We start from the raw sequence: 26,221 nt of genomic DNA on the forward strand, positions 1-26,221 counted from the left end.
GTCGGGCCCGCAGCTCCCCCATAGCGGGCCAAGAGACCAGCGCTAGATCGATTCGCACCCGTGACCGCGCCCGCACCCGCATCCATGCTCGAAGCTGCGAATGTTGAGGACGGCAGACCATCTGTACGGTTGGCAATACCGCTTCCCATCGCAGCTCCTCCGCTCAACCTGCTACGCCTCTTGGCCCTATCTGCTCTGCTCCGAGCCACCTCCTCTTCAAGCTCTTGCTGCGTTTGCGTCCCGCTACCTCCCGTCTTGTGAGGACTGAGGGTCGAGTAACCGGCTGGGGATGATTGAGGAAAGTCCATGGTTCGTGTGACTTGCCACGCTTACACTTAGCGCGTCGAAGGAATGGGGAACTGTTGGAATGTGAGCGGGAGTGTCACCGTGATCGTTGGCGCAATTGCAGTTGCAGTTGTAATAAAGCTGGTGATGCTGGACTCGACCGCGAATCTTGAATGGAGGGCTGCACTGCACGGCCATGTATATACAGCGGGGACACCTATGCAGTCACGAGCGTCGCCAGCCCATAATCGTGAAGCGTGAATCGTGAATTCCGCCGCCTGCGCCCCTGATTTTGACGCGTCACGTGTTGCGTTGCACGTGGCTGATCACGGCCTCAAGACGCGCGCGTAACACAACCCATCACTCAGACTATCGTATACATGCCCACGCTCCACTCTCTCTCCTCCTGCTGTCTAGCCCCTCAAGTTGACTTCACGGCTTGTGGCTAGACTCTGACTCTCACACTTGCCGACACACTTGACTCACAGACACACTTGGACGCTAGCGCATCTCGACTGAGACCAGACGCATCCTCGAAGCTGAAGCGACGCGCGTGTAAATGCCTCGGTGAGACCGATAGTCACTTGATTGCCATTTCCACTTTCAAAGGACTTGCAATTGAGATCGGAAATCGAGCATACCTTCGGTGCGTCCTGCGCCAACTTCAAGCATCGCGAGCAAGATGCCAGCAGCGTCATCCATATCCGCGGCATCGATAAAGTCAGGGGCAGGAGCATCTACCGCCACCACCTCGTTACCCGGCTCGCTAGAAGAGGCCAAAGAGCGCTACGAGTCGACCAAGTCCACGCTGCGCTCCGGCCTTTCCAAAAAGCGACAAATCGATCGAACATTGACGGATCTCGAATCTCAGATCTACCTCTTCGAAGGCAGTTATCTATCCAGCACAGCTTCTAGCGGTGGGAACATCATTAAGGGATTCGATGGCTATCTAAAGTTGGCACATGGTGGGAGGAGCGGGGCGACTGGAGGAGGAGGAGGATCAGGAGGCATCTCGGGATCCATGTTAGGACTCGCGCCTTCTGAAATTCCAATCGAAGACAGATTGTTTAGCACTTCATCAGCAACCTACACGCGTTCGCTGGAGCTCAAGGCTAATGAGGGCAAAAAAGCAGCGAGTCACGCAACGGCTTCATCCGCACGCAATTCTGTCGCTGGGACAGGCGCGGACGACGCTCCGCCGCCCTCTTCCAAGAAGGGGTCAGCGGCTGCCAACAAGGCTGGTAGTCCAACTCCCTCTACTACACACGACGAACCTTCACAGAGCACGAGCACGGCTACGAGCACCAAAAAGAAGAGGAAAGAAGCCCCCAATGCTTCGGCGGGAGCGAATGCGAGCGGAGAGACGAGCAAGAAGAAGAAGAAGAAAGAGGAGGATTGAGACAGTAAGAGGCCGTCGAGAGGAGAGATCTGTGTGCCATATCCACATCTCCAGATGGTCCAACGCAGATTTTGGCGCAAATTTTCTAGCCGGAGGAAGCGCAGCCTTGCGGACTTAGAAAGCACTTCAACATGGACTTCCAAGTGACATCAAATGATAGTTGCATCGAGCATCACGGCATTTCAGTGTCTATTACATCAAACGCGCTCGATGCTTGGATCCGGGCAGAAGGAAGCGAGAGGGCTCCGGCCTGCGCTCATAGCTTCGGCTCGCCTCACCGGCGCAGCAATCGTGCTGCTACACCGCCACTGAAGACACCAGCCCTGACCTTTTCCGACTCCCTTTCCGGATCTTTTCATGCAGGCTGATCGGCCTGTGCTTCCAGACGATTGGGCTGACCCTGCGCAGGGACACAAGCATGTTTTGCTTGGAGCTCTCGAATCGACCCTGCCTGTGCTACGGGTCACAGCACGAAGCACCTTCTCGAATGTGCCAAAGTCATCCATCAAATAGAACATGGGCCCGACCGCAACGCAGCACGTCAGTACCATCCGTCTCTTCTCCCAATCATGCGAAACGCCGCGTTGCCTTGCCTTGCGCATGCGCCACTGCAGCAAGTCGAACAAGCCCCGCACTGTGCACCCTCACATCCTTGCGCAAGAAACTACGTTGACATCGGCAAATGACACATGGCGGCTGCAGAGACTATCCTGCTGCAGAGCGAGAGTTGGCATGAGTGCTTGGCCCCTACTTGCTGCGCGTCTATCACTCGCTACGTCCGTCCGCGTCGCGTCGCGTCGCGTCACGCTGCACTTGCAAGCCCGGGTTCACAAGCGACAGCGAGAGCGAGGCGTTACGTTGCTCCCTTGTAGCTGCCCACGATGCTTTTGGTGATCCTTTCGACTATGCGTGCTGCGTCGGCGGCGATCATCATGAAGCCAAGTCCGTACATACCACGCATGAATATTTGTCCATCTGACTCCTTGGTGGTGGACGTCAGAGCGTGTAGCAAATGTCTGAAAATTCGCAGCAATGATAGCATGGGAATACACCGATGGACTGGCGACCTCCTTCTCCATTCAATGGGCATGACCTTATTCAAATGGGCGCGATGATCAAACACCGCTACCTCTAGACATCTGCGACTCCTCTATTGTTCCTGCTCCCGCTCTATTTCGTGCTGGTTGTCGATTGTAATTTTTGAATCCTATTGATCCAGAGGATGCGGATGAGGGCAGTGGCGCACGAGGTTGTGCTTGACCGGCATGCAAGATCCTAGCCTTTTGCGAGCCGAGGACTGCTGCTTCTTGCAGATCAGAAGGGACTGAACGCAGTCGGCTTTGTGCTTGTCCCTCGAGATTGCGCGCCGGTCTAGGAGCGCCTTTCTTGTCCATGTTGCGTTTCGCTCCCGTGCTTGAGACAGTAGTGGCAGTGGCAGTGGCAGTGGCAGTGGCAGTGGCAGCAGATGTAGATGTAGATGTAGATGTAGATGTAGAGCCACGCGTCTCCTTCGTCTGCTCCTGCGTACCACCAGCAGCAGCCCCAAATATCCTGTCTCTAGCTTCCCTATACTCTTCCTCTCTCTCCTTCAACGTCTTTTTCTTTGCTGCTCCGCTCCCTCTCTCATCCTGTTTCAGCCCCAACACATTACCGTATTGATCTTTTGGTCGACTGAGAATCTTGGGAGGTTGGCGCGAGACGTCTGATGTGTTCAGAGAGGGACCCAAGAGGGATGGAAGTGTGCCTCGCGAAGACAAGGTGGGTGCCAGTGTGGGTAATTGAGAATTGCTTCATGACGCAACGATAAGACCAGAGTCGCGGGAGCACATGAAGCGTCAATTTAGGTGCAGGAAGAGCACAGTCAAACCCCAAGAGCGGACTCACGCAGCGTTCCATTCCTTCGAAGCCCATTCTGCAGCTCCACCATTGATGTCTCCTGGCCCACGTGCCTGCGCAGGTCCACTTGACCCACCCGGTGTATTGAGGTGCGCGTCCACCTCATACGCTTGCTCATCATCCCATGCGTCAGCGTACCCAGCAGGAGCAGCAACGCTGCCAGTACTGCCTCGCAATTTGGTGGATGTTGATGTGAGGCCAGCTAACGCTGAGCCACCTCCACCCGCCAAGATTCTTATCTTCTGTTCAGAGCGTGCAGTAGAAGGCGCTGATGTTGATGTCTGCGCGGATTGGGTATGCTGGCCAGCAGCTTCTGCCCTAGGTTCAGCCCCAACGTCAGCTTTCGGCGGCTTCACTCTACCCGTGTCTCCGCGGGACCCCGACCCAGCAGCCGACTTTCCAGCAACAGCTCCAGAACCAGCTCCAGCTCCAGCATCGACGCTTGCGCTCGCACCATTCGCATATCTCGTATGCTCATGCCGCGCATTCAGTCGAGCACCGGCTTGCGCACCTCCATCAGACCCTGATCCAGATCCAGATGCGCAATCCGAGTCTGATTGTTGCGCGTCCCAATCCTCCGGCACCTCTTCGTTCGCTTTCTTCCTCGCCTTGACCAATACCGTTTGTCGTGTCATGCTTTCTCCTTGATTTCCAGGCTCGTTCGTTGATGCTTTCTCGAGGTGACTCAACAGCCGGATCGCAGCGAGGAAGATGAGCGAAGCGACCGAGGAATCGTTCGTATCGATCCTTTGTGCGTGCGCTTGCGCTTGCGCTTGTGTTGCCGGCGCTGGTTGCTCGACGTATGGAAGCAGGATCAGAAAGAGGCTCAAGATCACGTCTTCCTCCGTATAATTTCGAGGGTTTCCTTTGCTTGGGAGTATAGTGGTTAGCTTTGGAAGCGAGGCGGTGCGGTGCGTACCTGTGTATCGGCACACCTTGATGTCGCTCATGCTCGAGAAACCACAAACTCAAATCGTCTTCGAGCACGTGACGCTCCCCACAGCCCTTCCAATTGGACTAAATCCAGCGTGCACGGCGCACTCGACTCGAACCGAACTTCGTGCATGCAGCATGAGACCTGCGTTGCGCTACGTTGCATTCACGAATGGTGAATGCGAGGACGCCGACCTTCAACACCGAGCACGAAAGAGGCAGACCCAGCAGTCTTTATCTCTACGCATACATCCCACACGCACCCATCGCCCATCACTCGTTACTCTCTTCTGCACTCGAATTCGAGCATTTGATCCTTGGCTATTTCATTCACGAGTAATCTCTGGATCAAAGCTTCGCGACTCCCGCCCAAGCTGAAACAAGACAATCAGATCGACGATTAGGAAGAGTGTGACGCGGCAAGAGATTGCCGACGGCATACACGCTCCAGCGTCACTCTGATACCATTCGGGACAGCTTGTAGATGTGCGTGTCTTGTTCTTCCAACGTGTACACCTGCCAATCTGTCATCATCACTTCTCTGGCTGCCTAGCACAAAGTTCAACTTTCCGTCGCAGCTAGAATCAGAAAACCAGCATCGCCCCCATCCACCGGTCCAAGCACAGCATACAAGCGAGGGACTGCGTCGACGTCATGGATATTTCAGAGCGTGCCAGCGGCTCCAACCTGGTAGCAGATGATCCGATCCACCCATCTCGCTCCGTACGTTTCGCTAGCACAAACGATTTCCATTCTCCCAATTCGCCTCCATCAAGCGCTTTATTCTCCTACGACGTCTCGGACGAGTCGGCTGACGAGGGGGATGCTCTTTCCGGCACCGGCAATCGAAAAGGAGAAGCGAGCGCAAGTGGGAAACGATCAAATTCAAGTGGAGGTGGTGGAGGGGTAACGACATTGGGATTGAAAAGTACGACTTCTTCTAAAGAGGCGCAGTACGATGCGGATAGCGATGAGCTGGGAGATGAAGATCTGGACGCTTTGAGCGTTTCGACAGCTACGTTGAACCAAGATCCATCTTCACGAGGTGGTGCAGGATCAGGTCGGAATCGATCAGCTCGCGCCGGTGCTGGTACCTCCTCAGCATCAGGCTTGGCATCAACGTCAACATCGGGATCCAGATCCATACCCCTCATAGATCGTATACCTCTGCCTGCTGCCTTGTCTAGACACTCGACCGATGGCATAACCGAAGGACTGGTGGAGATCAGGAATCAGCTGAGGGATATCGAGCTCCCGGATTGGCTCAGAAGAGGAGCTGGAGTCTTCGAAGCCACTGTCAATATGGCGAATTCTATCCTAGGTGCAGGAGTGGTCGGTGAGTCATGTGTGCTGCGTCAGCTGCAGTGGTTCGGACGCGCGCTCTATAACCGGCGCACGATACTGCGATTGCGCTTGAGGCTTCTCGGGGCAGAGCAGCTGTTTGTTCTCTGACCTTCTCATCCCCTTGGACACATCGCCCCCTCTTAGGTCTTCCCTACTCGCTTCGCACTTCCGGTTTCGTGGCAGGCCTCGGTCTCTTGGCAGGTCTGGCCTTATTGACAGATTGGACCATCCGTCTGATCGTCCTCAACGCCAAATTGAGCGGAAGAACGACGTATATCGATATCATGCAGCATTGCTTTGGAAACCATGGAAGAGCTGCCGTGTCTCTCTTCCAATTCGCTTTTGCTTTTGGTGGAATGTGCGCTTTCTGTGTAAGTGTAGAACGTGGCAGATTTAGAACGCGAAGACATTGGACGATTCATCATGGCTCATGCTGCAATTCTCTGCTGGCTTTCGAATTGCAGGTCGTGATCGGTGCGTGTTTCTATGTGCTCGGATCTGTTCGTAAGGTCGCAACAGCTCACAACATGAAGGTATTTTGCACACAGGCGATACTATTCCGAGCGTGCTCAAACAGCTGCTGCCCTTTTTGGCAGACTCGTTCTTGACGGGTAGGATGTTCATCATCACAGTCTGCACGCTAGGCATCTCCTACCCGCTATCGCTGTATCGAGACATCGAGTCTCTCAGTCGCGCTAGCGCAGTGGCCCTCTTTAGTATGGTCCTGATCATTGTGGCCGTCATTGTTAGGGGGCCAGCGATGCCTCCTGAATTGAAGGGAGACCCTGCTCAAAGGGTGAGTTATAGTCGGCAGGAAGACTTGATCGTGGCGCGCTTCTCGGCTAACATCATGATCACGTGGCTGGACCTTCAGTTCACCATCATTGCCCCCAGCGGCATCGTACGCTCCATCGCAGTCATTTCCTTCGCTTTCGTCTGCCATCACAATTCGCTGCGTGAGTATGTGTTCTGGGTGGTAGTGCTGTCGCGAAGCTGCTTGCTGACCTTGACCCTGAGCGCGCGGCAAGTCATCTACGGCTCGCTCAAGGAACCATCGATGGATAAGTTCCAGCGAGTGACGCACTACAGCACAGCTATTGCTGCAAGTGCTGCCATCGCGATGAGCATCGCTGGATACTGGTCCTTTACAGACAAGACCCTGAGCAATGTCCTTGTGAGCCTTTCGCGCGAGCTGCACACAAGCTTGCTTGGCTAAATTCACGTCAACTCATATCTCGTCGCCCCTCCTTCTGCTCGCAGAATAATTTTCCTCACGAAGACACAATGGTCAACGTGGCTCGATTTCTGTTCGGCGTCAACATGTTCACCACGCTACCGTTAGAAGCCTTTGTAGCTCGCGAAGTGCTCGAGACCTACTTTTTTGCGGGCGAATTTGATCAGACCCGGCACATCATCTTCACCTCTGCCCTCGTCGTTTCGGCCATGATAGTCAGCCTATCCACGTGCGATTTGGGAATAGTGCTGGAATTGACAGGAGGCCTGAGCGCTACTACCCTCGCCTTTATTTTTCCAAGCATCTGTTTTCTCAAGCTGGCCAACGATAGCTCGTCCAGCGCAAGGGTGGATCGAGTCGTGCCAGAGCTGACGAGCGAGAGCAATACGACTTCTCGAGGACGGACGACCAGAAGATCAGGTGGTGATGGAGAAGGCGAAGAGAGCGAAGACGAGGATGCGCAACTGAGCGATTTGGAAGGCGAAGCTGGAATGAACGAGGCGGATTTGACGGTGGATGAGGTGGAATTGCCACTCAGACCGGGAGCTAGAGCTAGGCAGCGACCACCCGGATCTCAAAAGAGACCATGGTGGGCCTCTACCAAACCTTTGGCCGTCGTCACTGCCCTCTTTGGGCTTGCAGTTCTCGTCATCAGCGGTAAGTCTTGCGGGCGCTTGTCCAACTCGCAATCAACGCGCTCAGCAACCACGCGCCAGAGGCCAATTCCCTTGCAAGCTTACACGTATTCTTCATGGGTCTGGGTTCACAGTCATGCAAGCTTTGGGCGATGCGGCTGAGGGACGTGCTGGGGCCGTACATCAATGCTAGATGCTCCCGAGGTGCGCCCGCTTGATTGAGTTCAAGAGGGGGAATAGATCGCTACCTGTGCGCTATTAACATAATTAGAGTGGACGATCAAATGCGAGCGGTGAAGAGCTAGAGCTTAAGTACATCCTGGATGGGGCGTCCGAAGCTGTACTTCTCGGTCGTGGAAGAAGGTTCAGGTAAGATGAGCAGACGCAGCGTACAGTCACGAATACGTGCGAATATGAAAGTGTGGACGAGCAAGATGGAATGGGAGGTAGGCGATCTGCACTCCGTGACGTGGGCTTGTGCGTCGCGTTCTTTGACCCCGAAGAAGAGGTTCTCTGAACTCAGAGATGCAGCGTCTTGCAATGCCGGCTCGTGTGCTTCAAGCTGTGCACGACGTTCAAGAAGCTTCGCTCGGCGGTCATGTGAAATGGGCACCAACGAAAGCGTACCAAGCCGATCGAGCAGCAAAGGATCTTGAACGAAGACTATCACGATCGACTTGGCTTCCAATTTTGGTTCACCGTGATGCTGGTTTGATTATGGTGCGCGCATGCTGAATTACGCGCGTGCCCGCGCACCATGCAGGCCGTGCGGGCCGCGCACAAGGACTGCATGGCAGCAAGCAGGGTGCCACGTGGTTCGTGCAGGTCCATATCCCTGCAAGCTGCAACGCACAGCCCTCATCACACGCACAAGCCCGCCGAGCAACTCATCACGACGGTGTGACTGGATCAGTGGAACGGCAAAACATCAACTTCGAGCGATCGAACGTCGTACAAGCCGAGTTGCACGCAGCAGCACGTCGTCAGCGACTCAGGTTGCATTCAAAAGGTGCGGATCAGACGCTTTTAGTGACAGAGTCGGACATCTACATCGTCATTGCGACAATCACCGCACTGCCTTGAGCGGCGTTGTAGCTGCCCATTTCTTTCGCAGCTTGTCAGAGCATACACACGCTGCATTCAGCTCACCAGCTCGACAAATTCGATCGGCTCATCGCTCGGCTTCGACCCCATCCTGGCTTCAGCTCTATCTACCAGTTTCCCTCATCTTGACCACATTGAGCACACGTAGCCCTCAGCAAGCAGCTTTGGCTCTCATCACAGCCCGCTCAATCATGTCTAGGCCGACTTCTGTTCCTGGATCAGCAGCGCCTGGGACGAGCGGCTACAGCTCCTACACATCCGCGGGTGCGCCTGGCTTGAGCGGATTCGGGAGAGGTGCAGCGGCTTCAGGCAATGCTTTTACCGGTGGAGGTGCACCCGGCTTGACCCTAGGATCGGGCAGCGAAGCTGGCTTTGGTAGAGGTGCGTTTGCGCTCAGCAGCCCCTGCTCTGTCTGGGATTGACTCTAGCCAGAGAGGGAGCAGAGATCAGAGCGCCCTAGACGCTAAGATATGCTGACCGCGCCACACCTTCACTCGTCTACCTGTCTCTTGAGGCCATAAAGGCAACGCCAGTGGCTTTTCGGGAGCAGCTTCAGGAAATGGAGCTTCCAATCTTGGAGGTCTACTCAACGCTCAACAATTTGCAGCTGCGCAAGCTCAGGCTCAAGCGGCGGCAGCAGCAGCAGCAGCTCAGCAGCACGGGCTAGGCAGTAATACGCAAAGGTTCGGGTCGGAGCTCTACAGTAGCACATTGAGGAATGGAGCATTAGGAGCTGCAAGTGGAGCGGGAGGAGCAGGTGGATCATTGAACAATGACGACTTCCCAGCATTGGGTGCGCCTTCCAATCCAGCTACCGCTGCGAGTGGCAATGCAGGGGTCAGGGAGACGAGCGAAACATTGAGCAACGCAAATAGCGCTGCTACCGCATCTGCTTCACTGGCGAATGTTGCGGCTGGTGGTGCAAACGCTGTGGGAGGCGCGGGTGCGGGCGAACAAGCTTCGGCGGCGGCTGCCTTGCATGCTCAGCATGCTGCGAGGGAAGCGCATAGACTCAACTTGCTCGGCAGCTTGTCTCCTTCTGTCGCCAACGCGCAGGGCGTAAATGGTTCTACAAACGCCAACGGCATCGCCAATCCCTTGAATGCGGCTCGCGGCGGTTTCGGAGACGCAGAAAGGGTGAGTGAGAAGCAGGGTGGCAGGCTGTCGCGAGGATCCAGACAGCTAGGAGGAATGTGCCCTTCTGCGGGTCGGGGCGGCCCGAGCATGTTTGGCTGAGCAGGATTGGGTCGGCTTGGCGACAAGGGAAGGTTACCTGGCCACACCAATCTCTGCTTCGCGAATGCTTCAGCTGAGAGCACGGCTGCGTGCTGACTAGCACTCGCCCACCCTCACTCAGAATTACGCGGCGAAACCCGGCATGGGAGCGTCGCCCGGCATGGCGTCTGCTTGGCCCTCAGGAGGTGCGTGTTGGCGAGAGGAGCTGCGATGATGGGTGCTCAGGCTGAAGCGCCCTTTCTTGCGGACTCGCCCCGCGCAGGGACACTATCGAGGTTGGATGACGGCTCTGCAGCCTCGCAGCACGCGCAGCAGCAGCATCAATTGCAGCAGCAACAACAGCAGAGGCAACAGCAGCATCAGCAAGCGATACAGGCCGCAGTGATGAGGTCTGCTCCCGTGTCACAGGTCTTGTCTTCTCCGGCGGATAGATTTGGGTTGTTGGGCTTGCTGAGCATCATCAAGATGCAAGATCCTGATGTTCAAATGTTGTCTCTGGGGACTGATTTGCAAGCGATGGGACTGAGCTTGGAGGCTCCGGAGTGAGTCACGGCTCACTAGCGACTATCATAGACTCGGCGGAAGATGGTGGACCACTCACGCTGTTGCTCTTCACTCTTGCTCTTGCCTTTGCCTCACGCAGAGCGCTGTACTCGTCTCTTATCACACCGCTGTCGGACAACAACATGGCCGCAGCTTTGCAAGTGGAGCCAGAGTTTCACTTGCCGTCATGTTACAATGTCTCTCCTCCTTCGCCAGCACATCACAAGGTGGACAGCTTCAGCGACGAGACCCTCTTTTTCATCTTCTACTCCATGCCTAGGGACGTAATGCAGCAGATTGCCGCTGCCGAGCTGTGAGTTCAATGATAGCTGTTACCTGTGCTTGAATCGTTATTCGAGGCATTGTATCACTCACACGCCCTGCTACGCTGCTTTTGCGATAGCTACCAACGCAATTGGCGATTTCACGTCGAGCTGCAATTATGGCTCACGCAAAATGGCGAACCAACGCAAAAGACGCCGACGTACGAGAGGGGCTCTTACGTATTCTTCGATCCGCGGACTTGGGACAAGGTGTCCAAAGGTGAGGCCACGAGATCCGGAGGGCGCGCGCTCGAGTATGGTGCTTAGTGCTCTCCCCCTTCTTTTTCGTGCGGCTCCCAGATATGGTACTGATGTACGACGCGCTGGAAGAGAAGCCGTCACAAGCGGCCATCTTGGCTCTGCAGTCTGCCCAGCAACCGGCACCACAACAGTCCGCGCAAGCAGGCGCACCAGCACAACAACAGGTACAGACACCGTCCTTGGCACAAAGGTGAAAGGAGTTCGTGGACACGTGTGACCCTCGAAAATTCTACCCTGCTCTGTTCGTTCACAATTGATGCAGCACCCCTCTCAGCTCTGATTTGATCTGAACTGACGCAAGTTGCTTGTACTAATTACAATCCCAAATCAAATCTTGTGGACTTTGTATCCCCGCCACACCAATCAAGCCCAAACCGTTCATCGCCTCGAGCGTACTCGACTTTCTCTCGTGCTATATGAGTCACACTTGCCTCGACATGCAACGAATGAAAGCCAAAAGAAGACAAGACTATTGCGATTGCGCATGGGTGACTGAAGACAGATACAGGGATGGCGCGAGTAGAGCAGGGTAGAGAGGAGACCCGGTGGCGTAGATGGCTTCTTACGTAGCAGTCACGAGTGTAGGAGTGCGCACTAGCAGCGTCAAAGAAGTCACGCCACTAACCGACTCGCTCATCTCGACTCAGTCTAGGGTTCAGCCAATAGACTTTTGAGCGCATGTTGTAGCCTCTGATCCACCTCTTCAGCCGTCACTCTAAAGTGCTCCGCCGTGATGCGAGCCACACACGGAGTATCTGCCATATCAGGCACTGCGAAAGAGAAGAATAGGAGCCAGAGAGACCTGAAAATGAGCACGAGGTCTTTCGTTGTGTGACAGCAGCTGATATGTCGACGACTTACCGGTGCGGGATGCCAAAGGCGCTTCGTCGCGGTGCAAAGAGCTTGCCGTGTTGGGCGCTGGCGCTGCGAGACCGTTCGGAATGGGCAAGGCGCCATTGTGCTGGTGTGAAAGTTGATTGACACCGTTGCCAGTATGCAGCCTGTTGGACGACTTGAAATGGCTCCTCAACGCAGATCTTTCGCACCTTCGCATCACACTGCAAAAGGTCTGAGCTAGAGTGCGCAAGATCTGCAAGACGGTGGCTTGGCGACTCTGATCGTTCCTTCTTCTGGCTGCTTGCGCTTCGACGTCGTCCAATGGCAGGTCATCCCAGATAGAGGTGGCTGTGATGTCGTTGCACAAGGAGGCTGCTAGCATGGACGCCTGTCCGCCGGATTGCGAAGTGCAACTCGACTGCGGCGATCTTCCAGGCACACGAGGGCTATCACGTCTCCGTGATTGCGCATCGTCAGACTCGTCGCTGATCTTGAAATCTATGCTCTCGAGTATGGCTGCACAGGAAAGCTGAGCAGTGACGAGGGGAGAGCAGTAGGCAAACAGCTCCATTCCACCAAGGATCTTCAGGTGGGACGGTGCGTTCGGGCAATGATCTCGAGCGATGCAAGCGCCAGCCAGTCTGACCAGTGCGCTCGTGGTGAGTGAGGCCTGAGTCATCCAGAGCATACCGCTCGTCGCAGTAGGTGGTGCTTGATTCGGAATAGGCCGACTGGTCGATCTCGCAAGATGGCTGTTGCTCTCTATCCACACGATCGTAGTCGCGAGGTGATTGATGGACTCTCCGAGAAGTCCAAACAGCGTTTGAACCGCCGCACGCCGCTCTTCTTTGCTGAACGACATTCGATCTTGCAAGGGGGCATGCGCGAGACCCACTGTGCCCTGTGAATAGTCGTCCGGAGGGCTTGAAAAGATCTGTTGGAAATCTTCGGTAGCCTCTTGTATCTCTCTGGACAATCTGGTAGACTGCGAATCCAGCGACAAAGTTGGCGAACCATGTCGTATACTCGAAAGGCTGCTGCGACGGTCGCTCGCGACAGGTTGGGTCGTAACACTTGCGCATAGAGGCTCTAGCAGGAGCACGTCTTGCACAGAATGTAAGTCGTCACGTTTCGATTGAGATCGCCGGCGCGGACAAGAGATGTGCGGCTCACCTGGTGGGCTGTTTTCTAATTGTGTCGATTCGGATTTCACGACCGTGGGATAGAGTGCGCCAGAATGGGTGGTAGAAAGTTCGATCTCGGCCGGTACGAAGTTGGACGCAGGGGCTGTGGTTGACCAGTCGCGAAACGTCGATACGGCGTCTTGACTGGTGGGAAATTGACTGGCGACGCTCGGTGGGTTTGAGGGGTCCAAAGGCTGCCACCATTGCTGCGGCGGAGCAGATGATTGGCTCAAGATGCCAGCCATCTCTTCTTCGAGACTTGCCGAGCCACGAGAGGACAAAGCTGCGTTTGTGCCTGGATCGCTCGAGCCGTTGAGAGCAAAGATCGCCATGGTCCTAGCGGACCAATTCGGTGGATCCCTGCGCTGAACAGCGTCTGGCAAGCCTGGGAAAGCGTTGGGGATGAAATCACCATAGTATGAGTCGGAGCTGGTCGCCGCAACTTCGGCGGGTTGCAAAGCGACGGTCGAGCCGTTGTTTGATGTCCAGGATGGAAAGCTGAGATGAGATTGCTCCGATAGCGCGCTGCTAAAGCGCCGATGTTGTGCGAAGTTGTGCTCGTTCTCCGAGGCAGTGCTTTCATCGTGCGTACTGTCGCGTCTGCTGTCATCTTCCTCGCTTCGTCTTCGCTTCTTTGTCCGACGCGGATCGGGAGGCGAAAAGTGACAAGGGATGCCCAGACGAATGCATCGTACGCAAGACGCCGTTGGTGCAGCTCCGTCCGGAGCGGGTACAGCACCTGGACCAGGCAGGCATTTGACCTTGTTGGCGTGACACTATGACGGTCACACCAGCGATACGATGAAATAAAGAGGTGCCGTTTCAGCATCGAGATGTGCAGTGGATGCCAAAGCTGGAATGTGGGAGCCTTTTCACCACTCACATCGTCACATGCCTTTCTGAATTTTGCCGGTGGCTTTGGCACCATCTTGGGCACGGTCATATGTTCAGGCGCAGCGATGAACCGTCAAACTTCCTAAAGATGTCTCCCAAGCCAGTCGTGGTGGTGATGGACTTCGCTGAGATGTGTCAGGAAAACCCAATGGACGTTGTGATGAGGATGCGGATCGGACTCCGAGAGCCTGCAACTCAGTGATCCTCTTATATATGACGGCTGCTTTCCGCATCAAAGCTGCCTTACGAGTGCACCGCATCGTGCCTGCAGCGCATGTGCTGCATCCCCTATCGGACACATCCACGGCTTGTGTGAGAGAAGAGCAGCAGCAGCAAGGGAATGGCGCGCCTGCTGACCCCTCTTTCACACCAGAGGAGGACCGCGCACAACAGAGATGGACCATTGTCTCGGTACGCGTAGCCAACGCTCGATGTAGCAGCGTGTGTCTTCCGGCAGCCAAGAAAGGCACGAGCCGGTTAAACTCTGACAATCTGGCTAAAATCAAAATGCGACTGACGTTTCATCCCGCGTCCGCAGTCGGCGGCGCCTTTTCCCGACTCTTGTCTCATTCGATCGTAATTTTCGGCAGACGGGACTTTGGCTATCTCTACCGTCATTGTAATTGCTTCTCTTCCCTCGCCACCGACTTCTTCTTCTCTGATGGTAAGGATGCCTGCCCCTCACAAAGTACCCACGACACGACCGTGACCGTGTGTATGTACACCATCGTGCATGCAGTCCGCAGGCTCGAGGGCTGTTGTGGCTGTGGTCCAAGTCCTGAGCGGACATATGTACCGGTACCTGTACCTAACTGCACGCAGTTTATCCATCGCGAACATCTCTAGGGCGTCCAGCCGCATGCATGGACCCGAAGACGCACCGCATGGCCATGCGCGCAGAACATGTGTGGATCAACGACTATGTTTCCATTCAGATTCTCTAGAGCTGCTGCTCGACACGCAACAGTCACCTGACCCACAACGGTCACGGTTTTTCGGAGTCGCGCCCGTTGGCGTAAGGCTCGATCTGGTCAAGAAGCACATGCTGCATGCATGCATGCATGCAGCAGCAGCAGCAGCAGCGCATTCCTGCTGATTGAGCCCAGCAATCAGAATCATGCACAATCGTGAGTATTGCGCAATGGCGCGGCTCTCCTGTACACAGTCAGTCAAGTGCCAGCAGCTATCATAATGACGAAACGATTGAATGTGAGTCTGTGACTCTAGATCGCTTGGTTGGGTGCGAGAACGCCGCTGCTTGTCCAAGGCATCAGCCAGATGATCAGAATCATCGCCTGCAGAACACTAGTCGCGCTGCTAGGCCGAGCGTTGCTCATAGCGATTCGAGTTGGACCCACCTGGTTGATCCAGTCCAGCGAAGCACGCCAAGCACGCCAGGCACGCCCGCCATGAGAGCGCTTCTTACTGCTTCCGATGTAGTTTATCCTGATTTACACATCAACGAATACCAATACACGAGCAGGAGCCTCAGCCTCAGCCTCGGCCTCGGCCTCGGCGATACGCGACGACGCCCTTTGCCCCTAGCTGGCCTGTCAAGGTGATTTCGCAAAGGCCCCCTTCGATCGGTCGCCATCCTTCCCTTTCTCCCCGACCGGTCCGGCAATTTGTACCTCGACGCTTGCAGCAGTACTGTCATGCCTCGCAACGCTCGCCGCCCGCACTCGGTGATAGCGAGCCATAGCGAGTGTGTCCCACGTTCTGGCTGGGCCACCCATCGAAGCCCAAATTGGCGCCTCGCAAGCAGCGAGCTATAGAACACTAGCCGAAAAGGGATCGTGTGAATGCGTGTCAATAGCTGAATCTTGGGGCTGGAATGCGCTTGCTGCTGCATGCTCGCACGTGTCGCTGCTGGAGCACACCAGCATGCATCCAATTCAACGGATATTCATCCACAGCATGTACCGTACCGTACCGCAGCTGACGCGAAACGCTACTCTGTACAGCGAAACGACTGTACAGCACATCAAGAGCGTTTCGAGCCTATCGAAGCATGGCCATTCGCGACGCATCCCCAATCAGGAAAGGAAGTTCCTCAGGCCCTGAAAGAACGGATTGGATTGGATTGGATTGCATAGTTCAACGTCACGGCAGATAAGCTGGCCGTCAGTGCTCCACTCAGCACGATGCGACGATCAATCTGCCTGCTAAACAAGGGCAGCACACCTGCGCCAGGCGTTATCAGCTCTCGGAACGAAGTCGGAGGTGGGATGTTGAACGCGCTTGATTTCATGCTGTTCCTGAAGCTCACTCGTAGGTGGAGGATAAAGAGTCGCCCTGAACGCTTGCGTGCGCGCTTTCGAAGTTTCAAAACGTCACAAAGCCGCAAGATGGCGCTTTACTCGACATATATGCCGCTTTTGACGCAAAGCGACTCATCACGCTCGACTGACATGACCCCGAGTCCGAGCTTTTCTTTCCCAAGCATGGCCTCTGTTCGTGTCCGCCCTGCCTCCACCTTACGCGAATTTGAGGGTTCGTACGAAATTACGAAAGACACGATTCCTCACCGACCACCAACGACGGTAGGACAATTGTGAGCACCACGATAAAACGTCATAGAGCCTGAACACCAGTGTGCCACTCAGTGGGTACGCGAAGCCGACGATACAACAGTCAGTCAACCAGTCCTAAACTTGTGGAAGGCGGCGAATGGAAGGTAGCTGAAACAATTCGCTTTGCATGCGGCCTTGTTGGCGTCATTATCGAGCTCGATTGATTGTGGGCCTGGCTTTCCTATACAGGGTAAGGAGGGGGGGGGGGGGGGGGCTCGGAGGCCGAACGAGCCGTCATGCGTGCCTATCGATCGCGGTGACGCATTGCTGCGGGCGCAATCGACCGTCGCGGCATGTGCTAGTCACGAGCCACTTAGCGCACGAGTAAAGCTGTAAGGGCCAAGCTTACTGTAGGGCCGTAGGTCTTATTCGGGTCGAACGATTGATGCAAAGTACGCCTAGAACGCCTAGCATGATGCCAAGCGCTCTCTCATGGAACAAAAGTGACGCTATTTGCACCAATTGAGAAGGGAGAAGAGATAGCAGCTCTATAGGGGAGAACCCTCGATTCAGAAAGAAAAGCAGCGATGAGCGTCCTTTTCCTTTTTCCCGCGGATTGCACGGGCGCGCCCGCGGCCCAGCCATAATTCCACGCTGCCGGCGTTGACGCCTGCATTGACGACCGTTCACGTGTGAATCACGAATCACGTGAATACTTTCCTCCTGATTCTTGATTTGCACGCCGCACGCCGCACACCGCACGGCACATGGATTCACGAATTGGAATCGTGAATGGATTTTTGATTGTGATTCAAAATTGCATGTTTTAGCGTCGCTTCGTACTCAATGACTACTGTCGTACTGAGTGGTACACTGACGGTGAGGTTTCTGACGTCTCACGGGGAGCTGAGTAGTGTCGTTCTGTTGGTGGTCGGTGAGGAATTTGTTTCTTTCGTAGCTAGTAAAGTATCATGCAGAGGCGTCATGACAACGTGAAGGCATGGAACGCAGCGCAGGCGAGGGAGGGATGGAGTGTTTTGCAGATGGAGGCACCTATACACTCAGAATGCTCGTCGTCATCGGCGCCCCCCCCCCCCCCCCCCCCCCCCCCCATCCCGTCTGAGCTATCGGTGGCCTTCCCTTCCGCGTCGCTCGGCGCGTTCGCAGAGGCAAATGCCAGAGCGACACTTGGTGGTGAAGGCCTGCTTCTGTCGGAAACGTGTGTTTGTCTGCCGCGGGGTGAGTTCGCGGAGTGGGACATTGTGTTGACAAAAGCGCACACAAGAAGCGTATAGACGCCGATCCTGCGTGGTTCGTTCTTGCCTGTAGCACGAAGCGATGCGTATCGACACAGCTTTCCGACTTGATGTAAGCGAAGAGCCCACGTGCACGGTCTGGATGCAGGTACGTGTGTAGCCAAGACCGCCCGAACAGTCTGTGTCCTAAAGGTTCAAGACGGTTCAACGAACATATTTCGCAACACGTATCGACTCAACTGAAAAGCGGCTAAAAATACAATCAGACAAAGGGTGCGAAAGCCTTGGGAGGTGGGACAACAAGATCAAAGGAGGAGGTTTGCGCGATCGTGGAAAAGATAGCACAAGACCAAAATGAGCGTGGGGAATCGGCGGCTCGAAAGCTTGCTCAGATCTGATTTTCGCTTAGAAGAGTCGAGAGAGATGTTGGTATATTCAAAGCAAGGCGTCGGAGAGCTGCTGCTTTGTGAACGGTTGATCAGAGGGCAGCACCATAATGCGACATCCGATTCGAAGGCTGGCCGTATGACATGGGCCTTTGATACTGGGGCATCGGCATACCGTACCCTTCCGCAGGCTGAGCGCCGTAAGCAGAGATGGGCTCATGAGCCGATGTGTGCTCTTCCGCGTATGGGTTCGACATGCCACCTTGATATCCGTACTGCGGCGCTGGGGCGCGAGGGAGTGGCACATGGCTTGAGCGAGGAGGTGATCGAGAGATGGCCAATGGCAGAGGCTCTCGGAGGTCCACAGATTGCGGCAGAGGTTGATCGGGATAGACTACCTGGTGATACGAACGTCTGCTGTTGGGCGACGTAGCTTCCATGCCGTACGATGGGCCTTCGTGATGTTGCGCATAAGGCGTAGCGGCAGATGCGTGAAAGGCGGCGGAGGAGATGTTGGAATGCGCCAATTGAGCTTGGTGCCCTTTGGGTGATGGAGGCAGGAACGGGTCGCGAGGACCAGGACTGCGTGGCGAGTGAAGGTCTTGTCCCATCTTGGCAGCGCTCGCAGTGTTGACGCGTAGGTCCTCCCTGGCCATGCCAGCAGGCGCTGCATTAGCGAGCAAGGACTTTCGTTGAGATTGCGACTCTTTGGATCCATGATGACCGTGAGAAGACTGCGTCATGGTGTTTGTCCTCCTCAGCTTTTCAGCAGCGGCAATCTCCTCTTCCTCCTTTGCTTTGGCTGCTTCCCTTGCTTTGCGCTTTCTGTTGCACACGAGCCAGGTCCAAGTGCAAACGAGGGCGATCAAAGCGACACCAGCTGCTGCGACGGCCAGGATTTCCCATTGATTAAGACCAGAAGTGTAGGAAGAAGCCTTGTCGCCTGCTTTGTTAGCACCGCTCTCCAACCCGCTCGTCACGCCTGTGAGAGCACCTTGTCTTTTCTCCAAGTGAAGAGCGAGCTCATCGAGAGAGCCTGCGGCGCGAGAGCGAACGCGTTGCATTCGCTGAGTCGACATTGATGATCCGTACGAGAGATGTGTATAGGTGTAGAGAGAAGTACGAGGACGCTGTGGAGATCGGGTAGCCAGATGAACCGTTGTGGTGGAGCGAGGAGCGAGTCGAGAGACGAGGAACAATACCTTAAAAGTAGTCGCTTGATGCAAAGAAAACTGTCGTCCACCTACGCAAGAGTTTCCGTGCGGAAGTAGAATCGAGTACGTGCGACGAAGCTGTGATCCGAAGCGGCAGTGCAACGGCCGGGCGGTATGAGTGGGAGCTGACCGGCTGAGAAACGTGGCCCCCGAGTGATGTTTAGATCCGAACGTCGTCAGACTACAAAAGTGAGTACGGGCTGCTGCTTGCACGTTTGACACTAATGAATAGCGCCAAGTGAGATGCCAAGCTGGCGCTTTCGGAATGTAGGTGGACGCTACGCCGCGGAGACTGTTCGTCGCTGTGGACGGATGCGGCAGTGGCGCGAAAGAACGAGTGTCGGTATCGCGGAAAGGCGAAGTGTATGAGAAAGGAGTGTGTGTTATGGAGTGATCGGGAGCAAAGTGATTAAATTCCGTAGGTGGTGATGTGGGGAATTAGTAGTAGAGGAGCGAAAAGCGTTTGGAAGTCGGAGGCGCCCGATTTTGCAACCGGAGGTGGTCAGAGAAGGGGCGCGTCGCTGCATCATGGTGGGAGAGCAAACATCACATATGGCGCGGGGGTGTGGTGCGCGCGCCTTGCTCATGCAAACGCGGGCTTCTCCCTTGGATAGAGCGCTGCGGGCACCTGAGCAGCATCTTCCCTCGAATGCAGAAGAGCGCGCTAGCCGCGTCGTATTCGATCCGCTGCAAGACTGGTTCAGTGCTCGTCCTCTCTTTGCCTCGCTGCAGGTGCCGAGACACGCGCCCCGCCGCGCAGTGCGTGTAAATTAATTGCGTGGACTCCGATTTGGGTCCGCGCTTCGTATCCGCCCCTTATTTGCATGGCATCTGCTGCTCCCGCATGCCTATAGCTAATCCCGCCATCTATCTGTCCCAGACGCTGAGCCCTCATATAGCGTTCAGAGCGAGCTGCCTACCGAGAGTCCGTAGGCTTTTGAAGCAAGGCCTCACAAGTAGACGCCTCACGGCAAGTGAATTCGCGCCCGGGACAGCCAAAGTCAAGCGCAAGAGACAACCATAGATGAACCTGACGTCACCCGTCCCAACGCCTGGACGATCAGGCGTAGTGCGCGGACGAAGTTCTGGCTTTACAGCGTAGCTATAGACGCAGGCACGGAAGCAGTGCGGCAACCTCCAGGCCAGGTTCGTACAGACTCGGGTGCGGTAGCCCCAGGGCGAGGGTCTCACCTAAGCAGACAGAAAGAAGCGCGCGCGCGCGTTGGAACGTGACGGTAGTCGTGAAGACCAGAGCAAGAGAGAGAAGATCATCGTGCATTAGCCCAGCATCAGCTCGCAGCTTGCATATATGATGCAGATGCCTTCTGGCCCCGAACAGCAGCAGGTGAGTCGACGAGCGCGGTCCCATGGCGACATAGCAGCATTTTCGAGCATCAAACCGACGGGTGTATTCTGGTGCATTCGACTACTCTTTGCGGGGAACAGCAACGCGGTCCGTCATGGTGTCAAGTCGCCGTACTGCACAGTGCATGGTGAGTACTTCTCGCTCGCGCGCAGTCGGTCGACATCCACGCACCTGGCGCGCATCACTGCACGCGCCCTCTTTCACGCTCGCTCATGGCAGCACGCATTTCCTCCTGCGCCGTCGCTTTAATGTCTAGGCAATGGAGGTTTGGACTCTGCTCAAGCTAAGATCCCATTTGATAGCTTTCTTTTGCTCTCATTTTGGGGACCCAAAGCGACGATGTGGCAAGTCGGACATATCGCAAGCTGCCTGGTCCCAAAGTGCCCAGTCATTCTTACAGGCAGCACGTGTCGACACCGTCCGTGATCCAAGGGCAGAGCCGCTCAACAAAATAATGCAATAGACATTGGGTAACAGACGCGCACGCTGTGATGGCGCTCGTAACGATAGCTTGTGAGAAAATGACAGACAGGACGCAGTGGGAAGCCGACCGTTGTCAGGGTGGAGGGAGTGCAAGAAGTGTGCGCAAAGGCGAATGACGAGTGCAAGCCACGCGAGAGACGCAGAAGTTGCCAGGGGCTGCATTACTTTTTGGAAGAGAACAAATTCTAGGACAAAGCCGGCAATCAATAGTCAGCAGCAACTCTTCTCACAGTCGCATCCTACATCCATCCCGAGGGCGCGCGACTCACCTTGAGCCTCTTTTTCTCCTTGCCAGCTGCTCCAACAGGGTTGCTTTGAATGGAATAAGTAGCGGAAGGAGCTGGACTGAGGGACCTGCCGTCTGCAGACTGGTGACCCGACGTCGAAACGGCGCCCGAGGCCTGATGGTGCGAGTTATACAAGGAAGCGCTCGAAGATGGTCCATATGTCTGAGGAGCACGTGAAGCTTGCGGCCGAGAAGCCGAGCTATGGTTTGATTGAGCGCTCGATTGTCCGTATCCGTGATGAGAAGTGTCTTGCGGAGCAGGCGCAGCTCCTCCCCCATAGCGACGCTCGTATGCTCCTTGATCAGCCTCGAATCGTTGAGATGGAACCGAGGCTGAATGGCCATTGCGCCCGCCTCCGTAACCCTGCTGATGTGCACTATCTCCATAATCTGCATACTGACGAGATCCTCCTCGACCGGAGCGCGCAGCGGCAGCACTAGATCGCAAGCCGCTCGCATCGTTATCCGGCTTCGAAAATTGATTTGCGCCGGTCGGAAGACCGCTCGCAAGGCCAGGTCGACCGCCAGAATGATGCTGGCCTGCACCTTGGTGATGATGTGCGCCAGCTCCACTCGCCTTGCCGAACCTTTTCAGCGAGTCGAGGAAGGAAGCAGGAGTAAAAATGTGCGAAGAGCCTGGAGAGGCGTCAAGATATCAGGGTGAGTCGCGTGTTCCCGCGCAGAGCTCTTCTCTGTGGGTTTGACTCACCAATATAGACGTCTTTGGCCAACCTATCTGAGATTTGATAGGCGCTGCGGACCTCAGAGTAAGTCATGCCACCAGCAACGAACACGAGCACTCTCTGCCTTGTAATGTCAGCCCGTTCCGCGTGGTTGCTGCTGCCCCCGCTATGTCCTCCACCTCTGCCTTTCTGGGCCCACGTGGGCTTTGCAGATCTCAAGCTAGTCGGGGGTCCTCGGGGCGCAGCTGCATTGCCGCTCAAAGCAGGGCTTGCGCCCCTTGAGATGGCCGATGCCGCATCTCTCAGGCTGCCCAGTCCTCCGGTGCTCGCTGCGCTAAGCGAGGATGCGGACGCAAAGTCGGGGGGCGCATCCTTGACGTAGGGATAGGTGGTCTGGTCCAGCCTTCCCGCAAAGTGATCCTCCAGCATGAGCTTGACCAAAGGCTGGTACCTGCTCAGCTCGTACTCGTTTTCGCCCGGCGCTTGCCTCCTCTTGCCCTTCTTGAACCACGCGTCCCACCCACTGTTCTGGGGATCCTTGAGTACTCTAGCCCCCAAGTGCACCAGATTGTCCACTGCGTCCATCTCGTGCAGACCCAGCCTGGCGTGCTGAAACAGCCGTTTCCGGTCCTCGTCCGGAACGCCTTCGCTATACATGATGTAAAGCGCGATGATACGGACCTTGTCCGCGTTGCTGATCTCTCGATCATCCAACAGTGGCACCATATCCTCGACCAAGGTCCGCGGTTTCGCTCCATCGGGCGTTGTCCTCGTTGCACAGTTCTGTTCAACCATGGCCTGCTGTGGTAGTCTGCTTCTCTCGAAGATGTTCATGCACTCCTGTGCCATAGTCAAATGCAGACTCAACGCCTCTTTGGTCTCTTGCATCTCAGGCAGAGTCGCGAGCATGTCCCTCATGTCATGCAGACTGCTCGAATTTTGATGAGCTGCTGCGGTTCCTGCGTGCTGCGTGAAATCCTTCGTCAACCTGTCGATTGCCTCGGCAATGTGAAGGTGCCTGATTGCCCTCCACACACTCTCTTCGTCGGACAATCGTGCTCTTCTGTCCTCCTTCTGGCCGACAGCGTTCAGGAACTTGTAAGAATAGACTGTCCCGTCTTCTTCGAGAGGCAGCAAATCAGCCACCATTGCTTGGTATGAGAATTCGTGCAGGAAGGGTGACACTGTATCCATAGTCCGGTCCGTGATGAACAAGACACCCCTTGGCCTCGTCGAGTCGGGCTTGGGCTGATTATCGGCCACGTAGGCATCGATGGCTTCTTGCAATCGGAGCGCCAGCTTGCGGGTGAAATGATCCGGACCCGACGCAGCACCCGGCCTGCCCGCTGCGCTCGAATCGCCTCCCGCTCGTAGTCGGGCCATGCGCATGCTAGAGGCGTAGGCGGAAGCTGGCGCGGGTGCGGGGATCGTCCCGCTCGACTCTCCTTGTTGATTTGCCAGAGGTCCCAGCGGCGGGTGAGAAGGATTGTAGTATCGTATCAAGGGAAACTCGTTAAGAGAGACGCATACATTGAGCAAAGTCTGCACGCTGAATTGCAGTTCCTCCTCGATGCCTTTGAGGGCTTCGGCCGAATCCACTCCCCATGCTCCTCCAGGAGGCTGAAAGATGGTGAAGAATGATTCTGGCGTCTTTAATGAGAATACCTGAGCCTCGAGTGCTGCATTGCATGAGGGAGAGGCGGGGCCCTAGTCAGCACCGAATAGGGAATAGGACGCGCAGGGCACGCATGTACGCACCCCAGAAGTTGTTGTACAATTCGATGACTTGCCGCAAGCGCGGCTCAGCGGGTGAGCTCGTCAGTCGCTGCAGCAAGGCGTCAGAGAGAGCTGCGAGCAGGAGGGTCGTCGGTCATTGTGTTCAAGGTCAATTGGGCCACAGTCTATGAGCGCGGCCTTCCAGCCTTAGTCTTATTACGAACGCCCTTGCCCGTTCCCGTCGGCATCGAAGCCACTTCATTACTCACCATCAACGAAGAAAACATGACCCGCGCTGTACCTCGTCGATCCCGTCGCATGATCAGGTGTCAGGTCCCTGATGATCCTCTCGATGTTGCTTGACGTGGGCGTTACAAAGTACGCAGCCTCGTAGTTGGGCTGCGCTTCTCTGTTGCCATTCTCCAAGTTTTCCACAAGCGTCACATTCTCCCGCAGTATGGTGTCCAGCTTCAAGAGGCTGTTCAAATGTTGGCGTACAAAATTGTCCACGACCAGAATCTTCCATCTCGTCGATGGCTGCACAGAGCGGATAGTGTTAAGGTAGCCTGGATGCGTGGATTCGCAAGCGGCATGATCAGCTAGCTCCCTTGCTCAGTGCGCCTTGCTTCTGATCGCAGGACTTACGCTCTCTCGAAGCTGCTATCAGCGACTTGGGAGCCATGGCGCCTCGTGTCGCCGAGATCGCCTAAGTGATGACTGTGTGATTGCAGTCTCGTCTTCCGGCGGGGGGCTGATGACTGGTTCCCTGAAGTCTCCGCCTTCCTCTGTGGCGGAGAGCGGATAAATTTGTTGGGCCTGTCTCAATTCCAGCTCCAAAGACAGCGCAGCACACCTTCAGGACGGCCCACTATGCGTACCCGATGTTGTAGGTGTTCCTCTGAAAGATGATCCTTGCGGAAAGAGGATGCCAGAGATCGACGAGGTTGGTGGAGAATCTCTGTAATTTGAGGTCCGGGATCGCATGGGCTCCAAAAGAGGCTAGCTCTACCACCACTACCACTGACAGCTACTCAAGATGTGGCCGAGGATGGAGTCGCGAATTGAGCGCGTCTTCAACTACCTATAGTGATGTGATTCAAGATTGTGAACAGCGAGTCAAGTGTCTTTGGTATCGACTCCATGCACTCGTCATTCGTGTGAGCGTACCTAGCACATCGTACCGTATCATGCGCATCCATCCAGCAGCAGCGCGCTACTCAAGACTACGCAGGCGGGTGCGAGGACCGCTACACACGGTGCGGATCGATGCAGGATACGTGACACAAGACTGCATGGTCACCGTGCGCGCGTGCAACAGCCGCGATGATGACGCCCTGCTCTCGGACGATCCGCGCACGGCGCTAGTCATAGAGACACGTGACCCGCATCCACACACACTCTACAGATTCAAGATTAGTCTCGACTTTCTGCGCACGCTTGTCCTCGATTGAGCGTAGCAAGCACCGCCTCGCCAGCCGATGCAACAAGCCATGCAGCGACCGGAGCGTAGGCTTTGAGGCTCCGCAGGCGAATTCGAGCATAATTCTCCCCACACCCACCACGTCTCAATCCTGGAGGAATGGCTAGGAGCACAGAAGCGTCTCAGAACGCACCTTTTCAGAGAAGAAGACAGTCGGATAAATGCTATATGCGGAAAGGGGCACGCCAAGAGATGCGGGTCAACAGAAAGCAATCCAAGTGGCTTGGATCAAGCTCTCGAGCTCCTTCGCAGGGAGGCCTTGAGCGCAGAAGAAGCGTTCACACAACGAAAGGGCTCACAAGCGGGATGCGTGGGAATGGCATAGCCTTCGGCAAGTCATGCAAGCATGTATGAGAGGTGTTTTGTAATGCCTCATCCTTTGCTGCTCGACTGAGCGTGTCTCTTCTTGCTGACGTGATCATTTTTTCCTGTCAAAGAGGCAAGCCCGGCTCACCTAACGATGACCCGACTCTTGAATAGGCGCCTTCGCGAAGCGGCTCGCCCACAGCACCGCCGCCGGCTTCTCGCAAAGTAATGAATCACGGTGCATTGGCTGACACTTGAGGAGACGAGCGTCGTTGAAACGAGCAGGGGCGCAAGTCGAACAGGGGCAACGGTGTGCCGAACCTTTTGCAAAGCGCTGTTGCCTACGGCTCTCGGCAGCTCCTAATCTTGCACTTGCAGCGATAGCGCCAATGTCGACTGCGCTTGCTCGCAAATACGTTGACCC

At 55.6% G+C, this 26,221-nt stretch overlaps 10 protein-coding genes across 10 annotated transcripts; 5 read left to right on the plus strand and 5 right to left on the minus strand.

Moving 5' to 3' along the window:
* Window positions 1-1,057: 1,057 nt before the first annotated feature.
* Window positions 1,058-1,240, plus strand: IE81DRAFT_283737 (hypothetical protein; the record flags this gene model as incomplete). The annotated part of the gene is made up of 1 exon (XM_025511574.1): window positions 1,058-1,240. A coding segment is annotated over one exon (183 nt), but the record flags the coding sequence as incomplete, so codon positions are not given.
* Window positions 1,241-1,783: 543 nt separating this feature from the next.
* IE81DRAFT_112373 (hypothetical protein) lies at window positions 1,784-2,543 on the minus strand. The gene has a single exon (XM_025510099.1). It carries the CDS (start codon window positions 2,284-2,286, stop codon window positions 1,882-1,884), a length of 405 nt encoding a protein of 134 aa, XP_025370071.1. The 5' UTR covers window positions 2,287-2,543; the 3' UTR covers window positions 1,784-1,881.
* Window positions 2,543-4,470, minus strand: IE81DRAFT_112381 (hypothetical protein). The gene is made up of 2 exons (XM_025510100.1): window positions 3,569-4,470; window positions 2,543-3,472 (listed from the first exon to the last, which is right to left on the minus strand). The coding sequence occupies exons 1-2, from the start codon at window positions 4,213-4,215 to the stop codon at window positions 2,800-2,802; spliced, it is 1,320 nt and encodes a 439-aa protein (XP_025370072.1). The 5' UTR covers window positions 4,216-4,470; the 3' UTR covers window positions 2,543-2,799.
* A 231-nt stretch (window positions 4,471-4,701) lies between these two features.
* Window positions 4,702-8,027, plus strand: IE81DRAFT_301488 (hypothetical protein). Its single transcript, XM_025512236.1, has 8 exons — window positions 4,702-5,849; window positions 6,002-6,228; window positions 6,322-6,331; window positions 6,406-6,653; window positions 6,732-6,813; window positions 6,886-7,031; window positions 7,118-7,748; window positions 7,861-8,027. The coding sequence occupies exons 1-8, from the start codon at window positions 5,168-5,170 to the stop codon at window positions 7,917-7,919; spliced, it is 2,085 nt and encodes a 694-aa protein (XP_025370073.1). The 5' UTR covers window positions 4,702-5,167; the 3' UTR covers window positions 7,920-8,027.
* A 611-nt stretch (window positions 8,028-8,638) lies between these two features.
* On the plus strand, window positions 8,639-10,341 carry IE81DRAFT_301491 (hypothetical protein). Its single transcript, XM_025512237.1, has 3 exons — window positions 8,639-9,211; window positions 9,354-9,967; window positions 10,188-10,341. The coding sequence occupies exons 1-3, from the start codon at window positions 9,022-9,024 to the stop codon at window positions 10,278-10,280; spliced, it is 897 nt and encodes a 298-aa protein (XP_025370074.1). The 5' UTR covers window positions 8,639-9,021; the 3' UTR covers window positions 10,281-10,341.
* Window positions 10,342-10,450: 109 nt separating this feature from the next.
* Window positions 10,451-11,387, plus strand: IE81DRAFT_289603 (hypothetical protein; the record flags this gene model as incomplete). The annotated part of the gene is made up of 4 exons (XM_025511822.1): window positions 10,451-10,608; window positions 10,710-10,922; window positions 11,013-11,152; window positions 11,233-11,387. 4 exons carry the CDS (start codon window positions 10,451-10,453, stop codon window positions 11,385-11,387), a joined length of 666 nt encoding a protein of 221 aa, XP_025370075.1.
* Window positions 11,388-12,792: 1,405 nt separating this feature from the next.
* Window positions 12,793-13,546, minus strand: IE81DRAFT_341132 (hypothetical protein; the record flags this gene model as incomplete). Its single annotated transcript, XM_025515639.1, has 3 exons — window positions 12,793-12,881; window positions 12,926-13,117; window positions 13,204-13,546. 3 exons carry the CDS (start codon window positions 13,544-13,546, stop codon window positions 12,793-12,795), a joined length of 624 nt encoding a protein of 207 aa, XP_025370076.1.
* A 775-nt stretch (window positions 13,547-14,321) lies between these two features.
* IE81DRAFT_329923 (hypothetical protein) lies at window positions 14,322-15,521 on the plus strand (the record flags this gene model as incomplete). Its single annotated transcript, XM_025515169.1, has 4 exons — window positions 14,322-14,819; window positions 14,848-15,013; window positions 15,044-15,123; window positions 15,336-15,521. 4 exons carry the CDS (start codon window positions 14,322-14,324, stop codon window positions 15,519-15,521), a joined length of 930 nt encoding a protein of 309 aa, XP_025370077.1.
* A 2,774-nt stretch (window positions 15,522-18,295) lies between these two features.
* IE81DRAFT_112530 (hypothetical protein) lies at window positions 18,296-19,674 on the minus strand. The gene has a single exon (XM_025510101.1). It carries the CDS (start codon window positions 19,340-19,342, stop codon window positions 18,356-18,358), a length of 987 nt encoding a protein of 328 aa, XP_025370078.1. The 5' UTR covers window positions 19,343-19,674; the 3' UTR covers window positions 18,296-18,355.
* A 1,616-nt stretch (window positions 19,675-21,290) lies between these two features.
* IE81DRAFT_366287 (Sec1-like protein) lies at window positions 21,291-25,015 on the minus strand. The gene is made up of 7 exons (XM_025517000.1): window positions 24,890-25,015; window positions 24,657-24,796; window positions 24,281-24,577; window positions 24,054-24,143; window positions 22,322-23,974; window positions 21,596-22,248; window positions 21,291-21,511 (listed from the first exon to the last, which is right to left on the minus strand). The coding sequence occupies exons 2-7, from the start codon at window positions 24,691-24,693 to the stop codon at window positions 21,488-21,490; spliced, it is 2,754 nt and encodes a 917-aa protein (XP_025370079.1). The 5' UTR covers window positions 24,694-24,796; window positions 24,890-25,015; the 3' UTR covers window positions 21,291-21,487.
* Between the last annotated feature and the right edge of the window lie 1,206 nt (window positions 25,016-26,221).

The sequence above is a fragment of the Ceraceosorus guamensis genome, assembly GCF_003144195.1.
Source record: "Ceraceosorus guamensis strain MCA 4658 unplaced genomic scaffold IE81scaffold_25, whole genome shotgun sequence".
Classification (NCBI taxonomy): Eukaryota; Fungi; Basidiomycota; class Exobasidiomycetes; order Ceraceosorales; family Ceraceosoraceae; genus Ceraceosorus; species Ceraceosorus guamensis.

Coding starts and splice junctions, on each gene's coding strand:
- IE81DRAFT_112373 (XM_025510099.1), bottom strand. CDS start 2,286: ATGCGCAAGGCAAGGCAACGCGGCGTTTCGCATGATTGGGAGAAGAGA.
- IE81DRAFT_112381 (XM_025510100.1), bottom strand. CDS start 4,215: ATGACACGACAAACGGTATTGGTCAAGGCGAGGAAGAAAGCGAACGAA. Junction 3,473..3,568: donor TCGAAGGAATGGAACGCTGC/GTGAGTCCGCTC, acceptor TGCGTCATGAAG/CAATTCTCAATTACCCACAC.
- IE81DRAFT_301488 (XM_025512236.1), top strand. CDS start 5,168: ATGGATATTTCAGAGCGTGCCAGCGGCTCCAACCTGGTAGCAGATGAT. Junction 6,654..6,731: donor AGGGAGACCCTGCTCAAAGG/GTGAGTTATAGT, acceptor CTGGACCTTCAG/TTCACCATCATTGCCCCCAG. Junction 7,749..7,860: donor TGCAGTTCTCGTCATCAGCG/GTAAGTCTTGCG, acceptor CTGGGTTCACAG/TCATGCAAGCTTTGGGCGAT.
- IE81DRAFT_301491 (XM_025512237.1), top strand. CDS start 9,022: ATGTCTAGGCCGACTTCTGTTCCTGGATCAGCAGCGCCTGGGACGAGC. Junction 9,212..9,353: donor CGAAGCTGGCTTTGGTAGAG/GTGCGTTTGCGC, acceptor GAGGCCATAAAG/GCAACGCCAGTGGCTTTTCG. Junction 9,968..10,187: donor GTTTCGGAGACGCAGAAAGG/GTGAGTGAGAAG, acceptor ACCCTCACTCAG/AATTACGCGGCGAAACCCGG.
- IE81DRAFT_112530 (XM_025510101.1), bottom strand. CDS start 19,342: ATGTCGACTCAGCGAATGCAACGCGTTCGCTCTCGCGCCGCAGGCTCT.
- IE81DRAFT_366287 (XM_025517000.1), bottom strand. CDS start 24,693: ATGGCTCCCAAGTCGCTGATAGCAGCTTCGAGAGAGC. Junction 24,578..24,656: donor GATAGCAGCTTCGAGAGAGC/GTAAGTCCTGCG, acceptor CCACGCATCCAG/GCTACCTTAACACTATCCGC. Junction 23,975..24,053: donor ATTGTACAACAACTTCTGGG/GTGCGTACATGC, acceptor CATGCAATGCAG/CACTCGAGGCTCAGGTATTC.